Source organism: Rissa tridactyla, chromosome Z (genome assembly GCF_028500815.1).
Source record: "Rissa tridactyla isolate bRisTri1 chromosome Z, bRisTri1.patW.cur.20221130, whole genome shotgun sequence".
NCBI classification, from domain to species: domain Eukaryota; kingdom Metazoa; phylum Chordata; class Aves; order Charadriiformes; family Laridae; genus Rissa; species Rissa tridactyla.
In genome coordinates this window covers 20,530,464-20,545,552 of record NC_071497.1, presented here as the reverse complement: position 1 = coordinate 20,545,552, position 15,089 = coordinate 20,530,464, and the positions used below count along the sequence as shown (strand labels likewise).

The window sequence follows — 15,089 nt, the reverse complement described above, 5'->3', positions numbered from 1 at the left end:
CCCCATCTTTCATGAATTGTTAAATAAATATTTTATACAGCTTTGGCAAAACAAAATCTGAAGAACTCAAAAAACACTGTACTATTCCAATAGCTTTGAGAACTCCTGCAAACAATTAACCCAGTTCCTGCATCCACGTAGCTGGAATTTTTAACTGTTCTCATTTTCCCACAATGTTTACTTCAGATCATTGTGCTTGAGACATTATTAATTGTATTTGCCAATTAAGTTATTTTTAATCTCCAGTTCTAACAAAGAAAATATAGAGAATCAAAAATTAAATGTCATTCCAACAATAACACAACAATATATGCTATGCAAATTCAAACAACAAAAACTTTCTTAATACAGCCCAGCACCAACACTTCCTAGGTTTTCAATATATGCAGAACTGTGTATGTGTGAGTATGGATAGCATATAAAAAAAGTAGTCACAGACACAGTATTTAACCAGAAAAGTGAGCATCTAATTATGTCCCACTCCTAGGAAACAGTATATTTACAGAGAAATTATATCAGCAGTGTCTGTTTAGGGTCTACTTGAAGACAGGAAAAAAACATCCTTAAGAGTTATCAAATAAGACAAGACAAGAGTTATCAAATAATAGCAAGCATTTTCTCCTTCCTATAATATCAGATTGTAAGTAGTAGAGAACCACATTAGAAAGAGAAGTTAAGATTTTGTAACTGAAAGTTAACATTTGTCTCATCAGAAGGACCACAGCTCTTACAAGTCCTGCTGAGCTGCCGGTAGCCAGCCTATAAAAACAGATGCACCGTCAGGCAATTGATTCTTTTTTTTTTTTTTTCCCCCGTTTGCAGTCTGGATGAAAGATAACAGGTGTTCCACAAAGTGGCAGCAGCCATATTGAAACACTGTGCTGACCAAGAAACAGATTCCTCAAGTAAATGAGCTAGTACAAAAGGTTTGTGGGTTTACAGGCAGCTGAATGCAGAATTCTTAAGAAGGCAAGGAATTCTCCCTTATTGGGATTTCAACCCCTCAATTTTTTTCCTGAGTAAAAGAAACTTAAGCCACCGCATTAAAAACTTCCGTAAGACAGACAACTGTGTCAAGGTCCCAGAACTTCAGTCTCTCTTCCCTGAGTTTGAAACAAATTCCCTGTGAAATTAAACCCTCCTCTCGTGCCTTCTGAGGTCATCAGGACACATAAGGTCCTTCACAAAAGACCTTATTCATGCCTGGAGTCCCCAGAAGGCTTTTTTTTTTCCTGGATATGTGTTAGGGGAAAGGTGGTCTGGGTCTGTTCTTGACTAAAGGAAGAAAGATGCATATTTAGAAAGAGGTGTGCTGTCTTTGGCAACCGGGAAAAACTCAGAAAAAAATTGTACCATTTTCCTTTTCTTTCAAAGATGTACTTTCTTCAATCTACAGCAACTCTTTGTGTCTTTGTCCAACCAGTAAAGAAGTTCTAGAAGTTCTAAGTAGCCATCTCAATATATCTTTTAATCTGAAAATACACATGCTGTCAAACTCTGGTGTAACATCCAAATCACTCTGGCTGGTGTAATTATTTTTGTTGTTTTTTGCCTTTTCAACTGAACTTCTCTTTACAGCTTGATGTACTCCTCAGGACTAAACATTCAGTAAGAGAGAGGGCAGACATTTTTTCTTACATAAAACATGTAAACAGAAGTTTATAGACTTCTGCATATTACATGGAACACAACCGACTCCTATATTCTGCACACAGTCAGTCAGTCAGTTTTGAAAGGATTTGCATCTCCTCTGACAAGGGTTTGGGATCCACACACTGAAACTGATAGAATAGTCTGGATGATACAAGCGTGCCCTAAATTGCAACTTCGTAGACTGCTTACCAATTTACCTTATTAACCATTTCTATTCTGTTCATTCATTCCTAAAAAATATAAAATATCCATTCAGGTTATGCAAAGTGTTCTTTATGAATCATCTGATCAATAACTTAAGATAAAAGGTTTCTGGGAGTGACATCTCAAATAATATTGATGATTTCTGGGAAAGCTGTCTTATTACTATTCAATGCTGAATGAGGCCTATTTCTATGCCAACACTAAAAAGCTCTCAGTCTAGAAATCAACAGCGGTGAAAAAATATGTAAACAACAAGTGCCTTTTAGGCTGTGATTCATATGAAACAGGAATTTTTCTTTCGTCTAAGAAGCAAATACACTGTAGAGCTAGTAAGCGTCTATTTGTTCATTTTTGAAGACTAAAAAACCCCAAGAAAACCAACCTTTTTGCTATAAAAATACTATTAATAGAAGGGTGCATTTTTTTTAACAATAAAGACCACTTAAAGCTCAATTTCAGATAACCGAGCACATGTATTAGCTATTTGCCTGAGAAGCGAGAGAGCTTTTCATCTTCCTCAGCTACTCGCTTTGAAGACTTCTCCCCTCCTATAAACTATTTCAAAGCAAAACTTGTTTGCCTTCAGCTCTGCAGATTATGAATCTGTCCTCCCTTTGCAATCACTCTTAAAGTTAACACTTACAAGTCCTACACTCATTAGCAACAAGTGAAGAAACAGATGGAATGCACTTGGCCAATACAGTCCTCAGTGCAGGCAGCATTTAAGATGTCTGCGTGACCCAATCCTGGAAGGAAAAGCACAACGTGGACAAAGCAGACACTTCTGGGAGATGTGAGTAGAACGGATCTTGCAGTGAAACTCTTTCAGGAGCGCTCACAGAAGCGCCTTAAAACACGGGTTTGTGAGCTCAGTGCTGCAGCAGACCTGATCACTTGATATACACTCTTGAGAGACTTTTCCAGAATCCTCATCATGCTCCAACAGACACATAAATGTGATGGAAAAAAAACCCAAAAGTGCAACCACAAGACTAAGTTTAAGACTGATGGTAAGCCAGAAAAGCAGAATGCCTAATACGAGTGTCATGTTGCTTGACCAGTGCTTTACCCTTTAACACAGTGCTGCCCATTTTCTTTTCCCCTTTACTGATTTGTGAAGACTCTTGTTTTGTAACTACTGTGCTAAAACCCCCTGATTCCACCTGATGAATCTGTCACAACGCACATCTAAATGGGTCAATGAAGCCTTTCCAGTTACCAGCTTTTTGAAGACTGAGATTCGTGCAAGGACCAGGAAAGAGAAAAAAAACAGAGAAAGGTTAAAAAACACCCAAACGAAACACACAACGGCAAGGGTGATTTAATCATTACATTCATCAAGGAAAAACAAAGAAAACAGCCATTTTATGTTTTCTTGGCCTATACAGGACTCTTGTGCTCAAGCCTTACAACTGGAGTTCATGTCTCATTTCAACACACACAATTTTAACCAGTATTGGTGAAAATTGAGATATGGCTTGTAGAAAACACTACAAAATTACAAAAATTCTAAAGCATTTGCTGGTATGTCATAACACACAACATACAAAAACTGTATCAACTGACAGCAAGGCTGAAAATAAAAAAAGGTCTGACTCAAGCCTTACCAGTCCCATGCAGCTAATATTTCAAACTACTACAGAACTTTCAAGTTGAAAGTAAAATACAAGTGGCATCATCATTAAAAACTGACAACAAGCATACTGTATTGTTAGGCACAAAAAATGCCTTCCATACTCCTGAATGGCATGAGACCTTTAATTACTGTGCTTTAACTGTTACAGTAAAAACTTCAAGCACCACGCTTGACCAAATTCATGTTTAGCGTGGAAAGCTTAAGACTCAAATTGTCTTGACTGATGATGTCAAAAACCTTGACAGATGCAGCAAACAAACATGGGAATATGCAAATATGCCTAATTTTCCATCTGTGTTACAGTAATGACCAAACTGACTCTGGAAATATTTCAGTTAAGTTTCAGTAATGCAGTCCCAGAAAACAGACAAAGCTTTTTATTACTAAAATTAATTGCCTCTAATATTTAAATATCTAAACATGGTATTACCTTCATGGCATGTATTTCTTCTATTAATCTCTCAACTCGTTTTTGGTTCTTTAATTTCAAGTCTTCTGGACCCCTGCAAATGAAGTCTGACTTTATTAAAAAAATCTGGGTATTGTTCACTTTATTCCCCTGTGGGCTAATACTAAGTAGCAAAATAAAAATATCACAAGAGTGAGCATAAACACATTCCCTTGTTGTTAAATGAACATTTTAGCAAACAGTTGAACATAATCTAATGCTTCAGCTGTTCTCAACAGAGAAATAAACACTGAGGATTTACCAGAATAATAAGAAAAACAAACTTTACCTTATTAGAAGATAGTAACTACAATTGCTGTCAACAATCCATAGGAGACACTGATATCTTAAATCTAATTACATTTTAAGAGCTGTAATATTTAAATATAAAATATCATTGGGCTTGCTTCTTATTTTGCACAATTTGCTAAGATTGTGGGAGAAGAGTACACTTAATTTACACGTTGAACACAGTAACAGATGTATCTTATACTGTCCCCAACAAGACACGTCCTAAATTCCTTGGGGCCAGTTATCTTTAAAAACATAATCTACAAAATGTTAACTATTAACTTAAATATTAATTAATACTAATTATTAAAAACAAATCTGACACATATACCTATGCAGACTGAACAATGTTTGTTGCTATAGAACCTTGCATACAACTGCAGTGAGAAAATGTTGCGTAACTTATGCTCAACAGCAAAATAACCTAAAAGATCAAGTCTGACACTTTTAAAAGTGCTACAAAAGGTTCTGTAACCGACTGGGATTAGCTTCCAATACTCTAAATCCTTTTTAAAAAGTTATCCCAATTCTGTTTTATGAAAATGCTTTTTAGTTAGTGTTTTTAGTCTATCTAAAGTGATACAAAAATAAGAAAAATATAATTTACGTATCACAGTGCCTTAAATTTTAAATGTAATACATGTTTCTCCCACTTCTGTTTTTGAGAAAACATTTAAGATACTCTCTCATTTATAAACACACAAACAAGAACACTGATATTTAAAACTGACTTTTTCAACTTTAATTTCCCGATGTGTCTGGTTAGTCTGCGAATAGTCAGGACTCTGGCCTTCTTCACATCTTTTCTCATCTTCACGACCTGTCAGAAAGATGGAAGACATTATAAAGCTTCTTTTCCTTGATTAGTTTCCATATACAATATGTTCATTACATTGACTTAAATTTTAGAAATTAGTTCAACAAAAAGAACTATTTTTGGAAACAGAGTGCCTTCCCCTGCTAACCAAATCCCAGTACAACTGAATTCAGATTTCATTTAAAAATCAAACTGCTTCCATAAACATCAGAGGAAGAACAACCAACAGCCTAAAAACGTGTCTGAGGTCTAAACAGAAGACAAGACATTCCTAACTAGCCATACTTTAATATTATTCTTAGAGCTAGCCTGAGCTAGAGATTTGAAAAGACTCACCTTTTGCCTTCCCTTTGTTTATTTTTGTTCTGGTGAAATAGCACCAGTACTTTTCCATTAGTACATAATATGTAAAAGTATTTTTGTTATGAAACATTTTGAAAGATTAAGGAAAGACTCCCAAACTAAACATCATTTATTATAGAACAGAATTCAAGATATAAAAATCTTATAATGTATTTGAATTGATTTTTGTTGAAAATAATATCAAAATGATTTCTAACTTGCTACAGACTCTTCCAACTTCCTATCCTACCCAGTATTCTGTTCCCAAAATGCATTTCAAAGTAGACAATATTAAAGAAAACTTGACAACAATGTTTTGGTCTTATTTATTCCTCCAAAATAAAAGAAACAATTCTAGTTATTATTAGACAGATGGTACAAATGGACAAATCTTTGGAATGTTTCGCTACTAAATTCCACCATGGGAAACCTTAGGCCTAGGCATTGTCTTGTCAATGATGCACATTTTGGATACAGGAGCCCATACTAATATAACCTTGCTTTTTTACAACTCAAAAAAACAACCCTAATTTGTTCAGATATATCTTACTATCACTATTAAGATTTTGTATTAAGAGTTGCACTTAGAAGTATTAAAACAAGCAAAAAAAAAAAATCAGTCTTCCTGACAAAAAGACAACTTTCAAAATAAGTTAGCACCTTTCAAGTTTCAAAATAAGTTAGCACCTCTTTCTCAAGGAACTTCTTTACCTCAAGTTTCTACTTTATCTTCTAATTTCTCAGACACATCAAAATGATAGCTTGATGGTATCTGCACCATCAAGTCAGTTCCATCAGAAATATTAGTATTATAAACCTGCACCAAGCTTGACCAAATAGAGAGAAAATAATTCTCCAGAGCTCACAAAGGAATATTTCACACCTATGAGGGGAAGCCTGGCTAGTAGATATCCTCTGTACAGAGACCATAAAGGCGAGATTATATCATTTATTAAAAAAGAAAACCAAAACACCCACATGTTTTGCACACCTGATTATGTTTGTAGCTAGGTTACCGACATAAGCAAGCAGTTAAGCCTTGAACTGTACTCACAGTGGCTCTCCTGAAGGCTGATCAGTCAGAGCAAAACAATTTCTATAGAGGGGCACATGCTGATTGCCAACCCCACCTCTGCCAGGGCAGAGGAGGAGCGTGTGGACAAGTGCTCCCATGAAAAGTAAGGGAGGGGAATTGTACTTGGGCAATTTTACTGGCACTTGCACAGAGAGAAGGGAAAAGGCGAAGGAGGTTTTTGGGACAAGAATGACTGACTTAAAATTGGCCTCCTGTTCTAAAATTTTGTACAGCAAAGGTCAGTACTTACCTTGGTTACCCTAATGAAAATAACTGTGCATGCAGCTCTACCTACAAACATTTCTACTTCAGGTAAGAGCAGAAAGCACGTGCCAAAAAGCAGCTGTGCCAAACCTTAACATTACCATTTGCCATCCAAACCTGAAAACATTTCTTTCTATAAGATACTGAATGGAATTTTCACAGCTCCCTATATTACATCTTCTTCTAAATGGACAAAAGAAAATAAAGCATCTTCTGGTTGAATACCCCTTAGGTACCATGGATGTTCAAAGAGCTTGGCACTTCAGATGCAAACTGGGTATGCCTTCTTAGAAGGTTGGGGAGGGGGTTGTTTGTTTTGTTTCTTGTTTTTTTTTAAATAACCATTAAAAACATCCACAAGCTACAAGCACAAGTGAATTTAAATAATTCATACTTTACATATTAGTTACTGTGTATCCAAACATGAAGTATATTTAACCTTCTCTCAAAAAATATTTTGTAATGTATTTTTTAATAGAAATATTAATGCAGACAAAGCATGTTTCCGGGGCCTAGAAGAGCCAAAACCCAGCCTTCCTTGCTGCCAGCCAATGAAGGCTGTATAGACATATGACAGCAGGAATGTGGGAAGGTATTCACTCTTTGGCAGGCTAGGAATGTCAATTTATGTAATCCACAGTCACTTCTTTCACACGGGACAGTTTGCATCAACTGTGTTCTTGGAAGTACTCACAAAGTTCTCAAGAAAGCAGTCAGTTCTTTGGGACAGAAATCAAACAAGTTTTACTTTAGATTTACAGTGTGCCTGAAACAATGGGGCTTAGACCACCAGGGTGGCTCCTAGGACTCACTGAACCATCCGCCTCTTGTCTGACAAAGTGAGATAGGCAACTTCCTCTCAAGTAAAAAAAAAAAAGCCATCCTCCCTCCCCACCAAAACCAGTAGCAGATTTCGAAAAATACTAACAAATACTTACTCATAATAAGATATTTTTTATAAATCGGTTAAGAAAAGACAAGAAAAGAAGAAGTCTTTGCACTGTAACTTAGAAAGGTTGCAGTGTATGTCAGGGTCAGACTAACCAATCCTTTAAGACCAGGCAATAAGGATTTTTAATCTAGAGATTGTAGTAAACGCAAGAAAATAATTATAAACACAGGCAAGCCTCAAAGCAAACAATTTATTCTATCAATAGGAACAAATCCTAGGATTCCTGGAAATTCATGAAGCCTGCAATTCTAAGTGGAAATAACCACTTCAAAGATTGCTTGCAACAAAGAAAAAGAGATGCTTTCCTTTGCTGAAGACGTTCCTTTACTTCTTTATTCTGTAGGAAAACATTATCTACAGGGCAATTAAGTCATTACCATTTATTAATACTAAAAAGATGTGTGTGAATTTTTTATTAATGATTAATATTTATTAATTACAGTTCTTAAATAGTAAGATGAGATAATATAAAAGGAAGGAGAGATAATATAGAAGTAAGAAGAGATCATGTAAAGGAAGAGATATAGATAACATATAAGTTATTAAACCTAAAAGAAATCATAGGGGAAATGAACTCACTTTTTAAAACAAGCCTAGGTAGTAACACAGACTAGCCTGAAAGCACACGAGCATGTTTCAAAAGCTATGGCTAGGAATAGAAATCACATCCATTCTGCACTGTGCCTTCCACGATACAGCGTAAGGATTTATATTACTACCAATCCTAAACAAAGACAAAATGCAAAAAAATTCCATGGCTGCAGGTACTCCACAAAGGGAGGCTTCCATCACCCCAACAGCTTGCAACCTACAGCAAGCACTGCCACAAAACATGACACGTACCAGCCAACTGCACACAAGCCGTTTCAAGCCATAGGCAGAGTGTACCTGTTGCTGGTCCAAGAACGAGAGGGAAAGAAAGAGCACAGCATGGGATCGGCGTTACGGCTCAGACAAGAACTAGAAACCCTCTCCTGCAATTTACTGTGGGGGACTATAACAGGAATTGCTGACTTCAGCATAACCTACGCTGAAGGGATACTTGGCACACAGCTCCCAGCACTCACTGCTGGTAGTGGCAGTAACTGGCAATGAAAAGAGCCCCTATTTGGATGAACAGGTACACTGGGCATGGTACAAAGGAACAAGAAGGTATATGTCAAACGAAGAGGATGATTTCCAGCAAACAATGCATCTAACAAGTGTGTATTTAAAGGCATCACAAGAACTGCATTTAACCCAGAATTTACATCTGAGGAAGGGAAAAAACAACAGCTTTAGTCACTTTGCCTTCTTACTCCAGGTTGCTCCTGCCTCTGGAGGATTAATAACCATTCTCAGAGATTTCTCCTCTTGTGTGCTAGTCCAATCAAGCCTTCCCCAACCCTCAGCATGTCCAAGCCCTTCTCATGCCCAAGGCAGGGGGAAAATAAAGGGAGAGAAATTGACACAGGACTGTTTAATGGTACCTTTGATCTTTTAAGTTTCCTTCTAGCTTTTTTTTGCAAGAAAATAGTTTGGTTTGAATACTGATATTTCACTCATAGTTACAAATTACTAAATTTCAACTAACAAAAATCTTGGAAGTGCTGAATTGGTGCCTGAATTGGACTTACTGGAAAGGGCTTTTGATCACATACATTATCCCTTTTAAATTAAATGGGACATGGTTATAGTATATAATACAAAACAAAAAACGTGTAATAGAACAGAAAGCTATTTTAAGAACTTCCCACACAATTAAGCTTTTGTAAAAAAACTTTTTATGAAAGTTTTCAAGTTTCTTTAAGAGAAACCTGAGGTATTTTTAGATGAAACAACAACAAAAAAAATCTGGTTTAGGTTCCAAAAACCTAAATCACTACAGAAAAGTCCTCGTATTGGTGATGGCAACAAAACCACACCAAGCAATGTGGACAAAACAACAGTATAGGTGCAATATTAGATTCAAATTCTCACAACTAGTCAAAGGTATTTGCCTTCACATTTTTAAGACAACAGCAGCAAAGTTCTCAAAGGAACACTACATTAGAATAAAATGTTATACTTGGCCACTTCTGAAACTTGTTTTGAGGTCTGTACAGGCAACATGCCTCCAAACTAAGCTAGTGTTCAGCCAATTAGAAAAAAATAAAGGAAAGTGTGACTAAAGATTTGTAGATGTATCAAGAAAGGTACGTGTCTACTCTGAACTATAATATCAACTATACTTGACCAAAAAAAACCTCAAACCATTCTTCAAGAAATCTTAATCCAATGGATTAAGAGAAAAAATACTCAATAACATGTTCTGCCCATGACTTAATATAGTCTATGTTTAATATAGTCTATTCAAAAACAATATGAAAAGTGGTTTTTTTATGTTATCATGTACAAAAACTGGTACTGTACCTGAAAGACACAGAATGTCTTAAGTTCTTCTTAACTACAAGTTAATAAAAGTTTACTTATGCAGTTGGCCCCAGCTATCCAAAACGCATGAAAGCCAATAAACTGATGGCCATGTCTTTTTCCTCTAAGCAGCCTAAAGCACATACAACTGTTCTCCTTGGGCTTCAGCCCATGAGGTGCTGAACATTTTGGTCCTGACCCAATAATGCACTTAAACAAATTATTAAATCCTTAAACAACCAGCACTAGACAGACTGGAGTTTCTTCATCCACTTTTGCTTTATGCCAGCACACAGTCTAGTCCTAGTTCTTGTACAAGTAACCAGAAAAGACAAATCACCCTGTTCTCCTCAAAGAAGGACATTGGACCTAACCTCATTCAGTGAAAAAAATCAGTGGAAGAATTTACAGCGTTTTGAAATATCCGTAATGTTATACAAACACACACACATATTAAATAGAAGCCTCCCTCCTCTCCCCCAACATGGTGAGGTCTCTCCTGTATGAAGATTGTCTTCAAGGTCCAGACACAATTGCAAAAAACTTTAATTTACATGTTGAAAATATCATTCCTAAGCAATATTTTGTAGTTTTACATAGACATGTCCAAATCCACTTTGCAATATAAGGTCTTTTATGTCTTTTCCATCACTTGACGCCTGAAAAAAAAAAAGAGGGTAGTTCTGAGTTTGCATTTCTACTTGTGTTTCTTCCTGTGCTTTCAAGGCTAACAGGCTTTATCCAACATAATGGTTACATCTGAGAGTACGATAACAAGGAGAAAATATAAAAAATCTACCCTGTAAATTCTGTGTCAGGAAATAATCTATTTTAAATATACCAGATCATATCACTATCAATAAATTACTACATATCTGTACAAACTGGGTCTAGTGAATGAACAATAGCGAGAAACAAAACTGTGGGTAAAAGCTATACCTCAGTCCTGGTGGAGCCCTTTCGTGCCAAGAGAACGCAAACAGGTTGAAACAAGAGTCTGATCCATTAAGATCAAAATGGCTCAAAGCAGAAGGAAAATAGAATTTACATGTGCCCAAAAGTACACAATAGCTTTTTGATTTTACTACATTAAGAAATTTGGTTCTGAACCTCCTCAAGTTCAAGCTTAAGTAGAACGGGAAAAAGTCATTAAGAACACACCAAAAACAGTTGTTTATTTTTCTTAAATTATGCATCAACAAGTGTCAAAGCAAGAAATCCAGCTTAAAAAAAAGTATTTAAGTTGAGTATTCAAGGTCTCTCCCATACCTACAAGAAAAACATGAAACTAAGTAATGTTTTAGTTCTTGCTGAGCTTTCCTTTCTTCGTTTTAGGGCACACCAAAAGCAATGGTTTCATTTTATAGTTGCTTGGCAGTCTCCTAACCAAGAAATTACCATGGCAACAGAGTATTCTAAACGTTAATTTTTGGTGCTATTTGGCAACAGAGAGTTTTAAAATTCAAAACACCTGCAGCTGGATCACATATTAGCCAGAACTAACAATAGTACATAATCTTTTGAGTGAATAATCTAAGTGAAAAAATGTTTCTGGAACTTCATTACAAGTATTTCTTTCTATTATCTGGAATGTTAGCTTGAAAGATCTAACGATTTTTAGATTCTTAGGAAAAGTTAGGAATTGCCAAGTTTACTTTTTTTTTCTGTTTTAAAAAGAGAATCACTATATTACAGTATATATTTTATACATGTCAAAATATCTGGAAAGAGCTAGTCTTAGACTTATTACAGGTTCATATAATTGCATTATAAAAACATATATAAGTAGGGAGGTAAAGGCAGCATGAACATAAATGCACCTATGTGGAGTATCAGGGTTCAGTTGTTCAGTTCCAGAAGAGTTTTACACAAATATATATCAATAAAAAAGAAAAACCCCGCACATCCTAACTTCACAAAAAACAAAACGAGGTGAGTTTTCAGCCAGTTTCCTGAACTGTTTCCCCTTATGGTGGTATGATCACTAGCTAGCTCCAGGGCAAAAGAGCAAAGTGAGAAGGAAACAGAGAGGTGGGCTACAACAAATGAGCTGTCCTTGCATTTAATATAAGGATCAAATCCCAGCACAGAGAGTGCTAAGGAACACATAGTCTTCAGCTAGTGTCTATACTGTATCAATGTAGCGTTAATCTTGCCTTTGCTGTCTTCAGCTACATGCATGCAGGTTCAAACCAAGTGGACTCAATCATATCACAACACATCTAACAAAACGTAGACAAATTCATGAAACATGAGGCAACTTTTTCTGGGTTAAAACATAGCATCCTGCTGCCCAAAGCAGGCAGAAGCACCATCGCTAGCTGGAGGCACCTGCAAAGCAAAACACCTGCAGCCTCTCAGGCCTCTGGGCACTCACCCTGTCAGGTTCCTGAGGAGAGCTGCTAAAGATGAATGGGAAAAAGCACGCTGCCCACTTGGGCATGTTTCCGCCTTTCTCACCGGAAAAGTAATGCACACACTCCTTGTGAGTTACTGTCAAACGCTTCCTCCACACTGTCTGTGCTGCTTTCTTTGTACTTTCTCAACTGAAGCACTGATACACGAGTTTCTTTTTTTCAATATAGCACCGTATTTCCTCCTGCGTGGAGAACAGTTGTCATTTCTAGCATAACTTCTCCAAGTGGAAACCACAATGAGTACTCAGACTGCTAGCAAAGATCGTTTTCATCTGAAGGTTTTGAAAAACGATTCCAAATATCTCAGATAGTTGTGATGGAGTAAGGCTAGTCTAGAATTACTTGCTCATTGCCAAAGACCAAAATTTAATGGATTTACTGCTTCAAAGTCGGTGTCTCACTATATGGAGTCAGGCTCTATGTTGTACTTCAGAAAGCATTCAAGCTCTCAAATCCAAACCAGGACCATGAGCTGGCCAGACACATTTCTAAACCCTAAATAAACAGCAGTAGTTGTAAATGTCCAGATAAGAACTAACTGTGATAAACTAGCCCAAAGATGCTATATTACATAAATCAGCACATAGGCCACCACATGGAAATAAAAATTCCACAAGTCTTCCAAAACAAAACACTACCTGAAGGTGATTTGTAACCTTATATTTAATTGATCAGCTGGACATAAGTTTGAAAACCCCCGGCTAGCACTCTGCTAAAAATATTTCCACGGAATGTTGCAGGGAGATGTGATCAAAGCAGTCAAAACTGCCAAGCTCAAATCAATGGATTTCTATGTCTAGGATTTTTTAGTTAGACTGGAGATGACTAGATAACTAGAACGCACATGTGAATTTCACGCCCCCTTATGCTTTGATTTCACAGAAGACAGTAATAGCAGAAGCTACAGTAGTGACATAAGAATTATCAGGATCAAGACACATAAATAAATAATGACAGTGGTGAGGGTTCCCCCCACTCCCCCCGCCTTTTTCTCTTCAAATGGTGAACTTTTCACAAGGAGATGAAAAAGAAAGCACTGCTCCCATGGCAACATTATGAATCTCTACGTTACTTGTATAATCTGAAGCATAACACCACACCTTGACTATACTGACTCACAAACAATCTGTGTAATTTTTTTGTACTAATTATACAAATCGTAAACATTATCCAAACCTGTAGAGTTGAACTGCTATCATGGAAAGAAAACTGTGGCGAAACTGTGTATGACACCTTTCACACAACAAAGTCAGAAATGCAACAACAGTCTTTCCAGTATTAATTTGGTGTGCACGCGTGCATGTGTTACTTTGGCTTGGGATTGTTATTCTTCCCCCCTGCTTTAAAAATGCACTGTCATGTTGCTACTTCCTTTTCTTCCACTTCAAGTAGGATAGGCACCTTTCTGTAGAAACTGCACAGTTGTTAAAAAAAGTCACAAGAGGTTTAAAAATTACACCCCTGTTGTTCTGAGGATATTTAAAAAACATAACATGACTCAGGTTAATGTATAGTTTTCAAAGATTAATCTCCTGTCTAAAAATGAGCCCGAGCAATACTGTTGAGCACTCACCACCCTTTCGCTTACCAAAATTCATGAACCACAGTATTAGCCTAATGACCAACAAGGAGCTAGAACTCTCCCTTCTGACTTCTTGGTACCAGATCAGCAAGCACTTTAAATTCAAGTTAAATTCAGTCTGTTTGTCAAAACATTGAAGGGATGGGTTTGTCTGACAGAACTGAGAAATGCAAGACTCCGTGCTAAGTAAACCAGCAAGAGGTCTATCGAGCACCAACTCCTTTGCAACAGAATGTAAAACTAAAGCATTTGAATAGGTATCAACTCCATCTTGCAAGAAAAGAAGCAGCAGAACAACCAGTTGGCAGCTCAGCTAAAGGACAAACCAGTGCATCAGATCGTTTTCCCTTATTCTACCTCAGTTTGTTTGTCTCAGTCATGGGGTGCACCTGAAAAACTGCACTATAGAAACATTTACAAGAGGGGAATGGTAAGAGAGTGAATAAACTTTGGCAAACTGTAAACACAGTGCTGTTTCCCTTATATTCTTCTCTACCTTCCCGCATTTACTTCTACATAGCACTTGACTGTTGAATGTTCATAGAATAGTTTGTGTTGGAAGGGACATTTAGAGGTCATCTGGTCATCTAGTCCAACCACCCCGCAATGAGCAGGGACATTTTAAACTCAATCAGGTTGCTCAAAGCCCCATCCAGCCTGACCTTGAATGTTTACAGGGGTGAGGCAGCTACAACCTCTCTGGGCAACCTGTGCCAGTGTTTTACCACCCCCATGGTAAAACATTTCTTCCTTATGTCCAGTCTAAATCTACCTGCTTTCCATTTAAAACCATTACCCCTTGCCCTGTCACTACCTGTGACAGACCCTGATAAAAAGTCTGTCCCCATCTTTCTCATAAGCCCCCTTTAAGTACTAAAAGGCCGTTATAAGGTCTTGCTGAAGCGTTCTCTTGTTCAAGCTGAACAACCCCAACTCTCTCAGCCTTTCCTCATAGGAGAGGTGTTCCATCCCTCTGATCATTTTTGTGTCCTCCCCTGGAGCCGCTCCAACAGGCCC

At 37.1% G+C, this 15,089-nt stretch overlaps 1 protein-coding gene across 2 annotated transcripts in view; it reads right to left on the bottom strand.

The window, feature by feature from the left end:
• The window catches only part of SRFBP1 (serum response factor binding protein 1), an 81,908-nt gene that overhangs the window by 48,720 nt on the left and 18,099 nt on the right, over positions 1-15,089 (bottom strand). For both annotated transcript variants that reach the window (XM_054184813.1, XM_054184814.1), the window contains exons 2-3: positions 4,964-5,052; positions 3,924-3,996 (exon numbers count right to left, since the gene is read on the bottom strand). In XM_054184813.1, coding sequence (XP_054040788.1) covers positions 3,924-3,996; positions 4,964-5,052 — 162 coding nt within the window. The remainder of the gene's footprint in view (positions 1-3,923; positions 3,997-4,963; positions 5,053-15,089) is intronic.